At 46.5% G+C, this 4,086-nt stretch overlaps 1 protein-coding gene across 1 annotated transcript in view; it reads right to left on the bottom strand.

Annotated features, from left to right (window-relative positions):
• The window catches only part of SLC44A3 (solute carrier family 44 member 3), an 88,052-nt gene that overhangs the window by 32,335 nt on the left and 51,631 nt on the right, over positions 1-4,086 (bottom strand). Inside the window, exon 10 of the mRNA XM_019528341.1 lies at positions 2,285-2,450. Within this exon, the coding sequence (XP_019383886.1) occupies positions 2,285-2,450 (166 nt within the window). The remainder of the gene's footprint in view (positions 1-2,284; positions 2,451-4,086) is intronic.

Below are 4,086 nucleotides of genomic sequence, written 5' to 3'. Positions count from 1 at the left end.
TTTTTACAGAATGGGATGCAACACTGGGTGCGTCCAGATGAGCGCACTCACGCAGTATGTGGCACCACAAACACGTCTGCAGCACCACATGCAGTGCAGTAAGGGCACACTGCCTATGCATGCACTGCACCATTTTTTTCTGCAGTTTTTTTTCCAGGGATATCCAGGGGTCAAAAAAAAAAAAAAAAAAGAATGCGGGGAAAAAAACTTGGAGCAGTGCACACTCAGGCAGTGTGTGCCGCTAAAAAGCAGAGCTGGGCCACCTGGAGCCGTGCTGCGGCTGCTGGCCAGACTCCATCCGGCAGGATCACTGTAGCTGCAGCCCTGGGAGGCCCCCAGGACTCCAGGTAAGGCTGCTAGGGCCCCAGCCTCCCTTACTGCCCCAGGGTTACCTTGCTACGTGCCAGGCATTCCCCAGGAACAAGTAGCTGCAGTGCAAGGTGTGCCACTGCTAGTTGTCCCCAGGGAACCAAACATCCACGCACATCCGGATGTGCCCACTGTGTCCTTAGGAGCAAATAGGCACTGAACTATAAGCATCTGTAGAAAGGCTAGGTATGTGGACAGTACCACAATCAGAAGACTGTGGCCATTTGTTAAGTGTGACCTTTTCTTCTCAGGCCCTGGTGTGCTGGGTGACATAGTAACATAAGACTGTTGCCATTCAAATCCTTTCGGAAAATCTTCCTAAATGACTGCTTTAGGTTCTGCTAACACTAGGCATGTTTTCAAAAGCTTTCCTTCTGTTGCTAAGACCAGTTCACTCCAAAGCTGTCAGCAAGCGAGCCCTAGCATAGATGTGCATCTGGAACCATTTTAAACAGGACAGATTACAGGCTTACTCTGAGGAAGGTCAGAAAACAAAGAGGTTAAACAGAGGTAGCAGCCAACAGCTTATCTGCTCTAAAGCTCCTGAACATGCTACAAGCAATGGAGTGGAGCTAGTCAGCAACAAGCACGACTTTTTTTTTCCACAAAGATTTACCCTTGTAGACAAGGGTGAGGCTAGTTTGTTTGTGGGGAAGAAGGGATGCAGAGCTGCTGGAAATCTTTTGATGGAATGATTTTCTGCCAGAAAATACCGATTCCTGGAAATCAAAATGGTGGAAACATGCTTATTTTGAAGAAAATGTTGACAGGTGGGCTGCTAGAAGCTGTGAGCCTGGAAGCCTCAGGTCCTAGGTTCCTGGCTTCTTAGCTACCCAGTCCCATGACGTCTCCAGCACTGGGACAGCTTGTGGGACAAGCTCCTATGATCCTCAGCAGCTCTCCTGCCAGGCTCTCAAGTTCCTTAGCAGCTTGCCTAGCCAGCTTGCTGAGCTGCACAGCCCTAGGGCTCCTAATGGGCAGCCACTGTGCAGAAAAATTTAGAGATATTTTTCCACTCCACTCTGAATTAATTTTTTTCTCAAAATTTCATAATTTTCCATAGAACATAAAATTGCATAACTACCCAGGGCTGGAGGGGTGTAGAGAAGTAGGAGTCTGGAGAAGAGGAAATGCAACAATGGAGCAAAAAGATCTACAAAGATTGCAAATGTTTTGAGGGTGCAGTTTTTTGAAGTTTCAGTGAAAGAATGGTTTATTTGGAGAGCTATACACTCACCTGCAACATTAGAAGTGAAATAAAAAGAGCACTGTGTTACTGTATGAAACCAGTGAAGTGTCGCTATTCAAGAAGAGTAAAGCACAAAATGGAAAGTTGCATAAATAGTGAGAAATAAATAAGATTCTTACAATTCAGGTTTAGGTAAGAGTGTTTTCCCAACACAAAGCCTCAATTTTAATGTGTCATATAGCAAACCTTTAAAACACTCAAAAATATTTCTCTAGAAAGTTGTCAATATATGGTACAAAAATTTTTAATTTATGAAAAATCTTGGCAGGAATCAGATCACACTGTTTGCAAATATACAAGTTATTCTGGGGCTATGAAGTTTAGTGGGAAAAGGCCAAATTCAACCTGGGTGTTAACAGGTGCAGCCCCACTGTAGTCAGCTGGGTTATGCTGGCAGCTGGCATCAGAGCTTATCTGGACCCAGTCATTATAAGACCTAATGTAGTGACCCATACTAACATCACATTCATCACAAGATCTTAACCAAGACCTTGCAACAAGCTGTTTGATTTTCTTGTCCCATACCCTTAGGATAATTTAGCCCTGCAGATACCATCAGAAATATAAATCCATGGCATTTTATTTTATTTCCCTAGAAATAGGCTGAAAATAACAACTAAAAAACCCCCAACTTCAAAATATTAAGGAGGTAAATTTTGCACATACCGATTGAAGTAGCAAGTAACCACTGCCCCAGAAATAGTCATTTGCTGACAAGCCAGGATGAATTCACTAGTCCAGATGAGACCAATTAAATGGTACCACCACATGAAACGAATGCCAGACAGTACTTTATATTCAACTTGTCCTCCTGAAATGATTTGCACGCTCCCTGAGAAGTCAAAGACATCACAATATGAAACACAGCTCAGCAAACAAAAGGTCAAGAAAGCTCCCTTCTAGCTTCTAGTAACTCTTCTTCACTAAACTTATCAACTAGAATCCTGCTGCTGTTTAATTCAGTCAATTTTTACTAAAGCACAGATTGAAGTTTGAGAAAAATATCACTTCATGCCCCTAACTGGTGGGTACATAACCACATAAATGCAGTTTCTACACACAATTTAGGATTCAATATTTCCCATTGCAGCCAGACCTCAAAGGCCACTCCCTCCCAGGGCAGTATCTATTTCATTGACCCACACACCTTCTGGGTGCTACACGTCCTCCTGATCCCACATACCCCTCTTCTTGGCATCCTAGTGGGCTAGCTTCAAGAGGAAACCTGGACAGTGCCTCGCTGGTAGCTGGAGATAGGGCATAGCACTTTACTGAGAAGCAGGCAATGTAAGTTCAAGTCCCTGCTAGGTAAAGAACCTGAATGTTCATCCATGGGTCAGTGCCTCTAACCACTGGGCTATAAGGTAGAAGGGTCTTCCACCTCCTCCATGTGCAAGCCAGTTCTATTTCTCCAAAGTGGGACTAGGACAGAATCCCAAACACTGCGTAGGTGCTAAAAACTGCAGTTAAGTGCCAGTGTATGCACCACTCAGACACATAAAGGGTAAATGGGATCTGGCCCCAAATGTCTCACCTTTAAGGTTTTCCTTTGGGTAAAAATGCCAGTAAAGTCTGTAAACTCAGCTAAGCCTAAGTGATGATTTAGTTTTAAAAGCAACATCTGAGAAACAAAATTACTTCATTACCAAAACTTGAAATAAATCTAAGGTCGGTTACAGAAGCACTTAAAAATAAAACAGATTTTCTCTTAAGTGACAGCAACATAACACTGAGAGAAATGACAATAAAGATGGTTGGAAAAAATCAAGGATGGATATACACACACCAGGGGTGTGCAAAATATGGCCTGTGGGCCGGATCCAGCCCTCAAGGCCATTCTATCCAGTCCACGGGGCCCCTAAACAATTTAGAAAATTTATATTTATCTGCCACTGGATCCTGTCAAAAATGACAAGAACCAAGGACAGTAGGACCCAGGGGAAGCCTCAGCAGGCTCCCACAACAGCAGGGCCTGCCCAGCCCCACCCTCCCAGCCAGAATCCCCAGCAGGAGCTTCTGGCCTGGGGCCACATGGCTGCCCCAGCCAGAAACTCAGGTAGGGTTGGGGGGAGGGCAGAGGAGAACCCCGGGGAAAAGCTGAGCACAGGGAAAAAGTGGCCCTACCCCATGCCCCTTGGCTAGAGCTCCCTGCTGCAGCCCACACAGGAATGTCCTGAGCAGGCACAGGCAGTCCCACGTGGGTTGCGAGCAGCTGCAGCACGGGGCACTGGGCACAGGGCAGGTGAGGGGCCACTTTTTCCCCACCCATGCTCAGGAGCAGCTTGTAACCCGCCCCTGCTGCCAGCCTGGGCTCCATGCTGGCTCCAGGCTCGCCCACTGGGGCTACGCGCAGTGGCAGCAGCTGTGGCCCCCACGCTTGCCATGCCAGGCAGTGTTTACCACCACTGCCCCTGTGCTCCCAGCGTGTGAGCTCCGGACAGGCAGCAGCAGCAAAGTCTACCCGGCAC

This window comes from Gavialis gangeticus, unplaced genomic scaffold, assembly GCF_001723915.1.
Source record: "Gavialis gangeticus isolate Ggan-Ray unplaced genomic scaffold, GavGan_comp1, whole genome shotgun sequence".
NCBI classification, from domain to species: Eukaryota; Metazoa; Chordata; order Crocodylia; family Gavialidae; genus Gavialis; species Gavialis gangeticus.
Note: the sequence above shows the minus strand (reverse complement) of the source record. Positions and strands in the feature narration are given on the sequence as shown.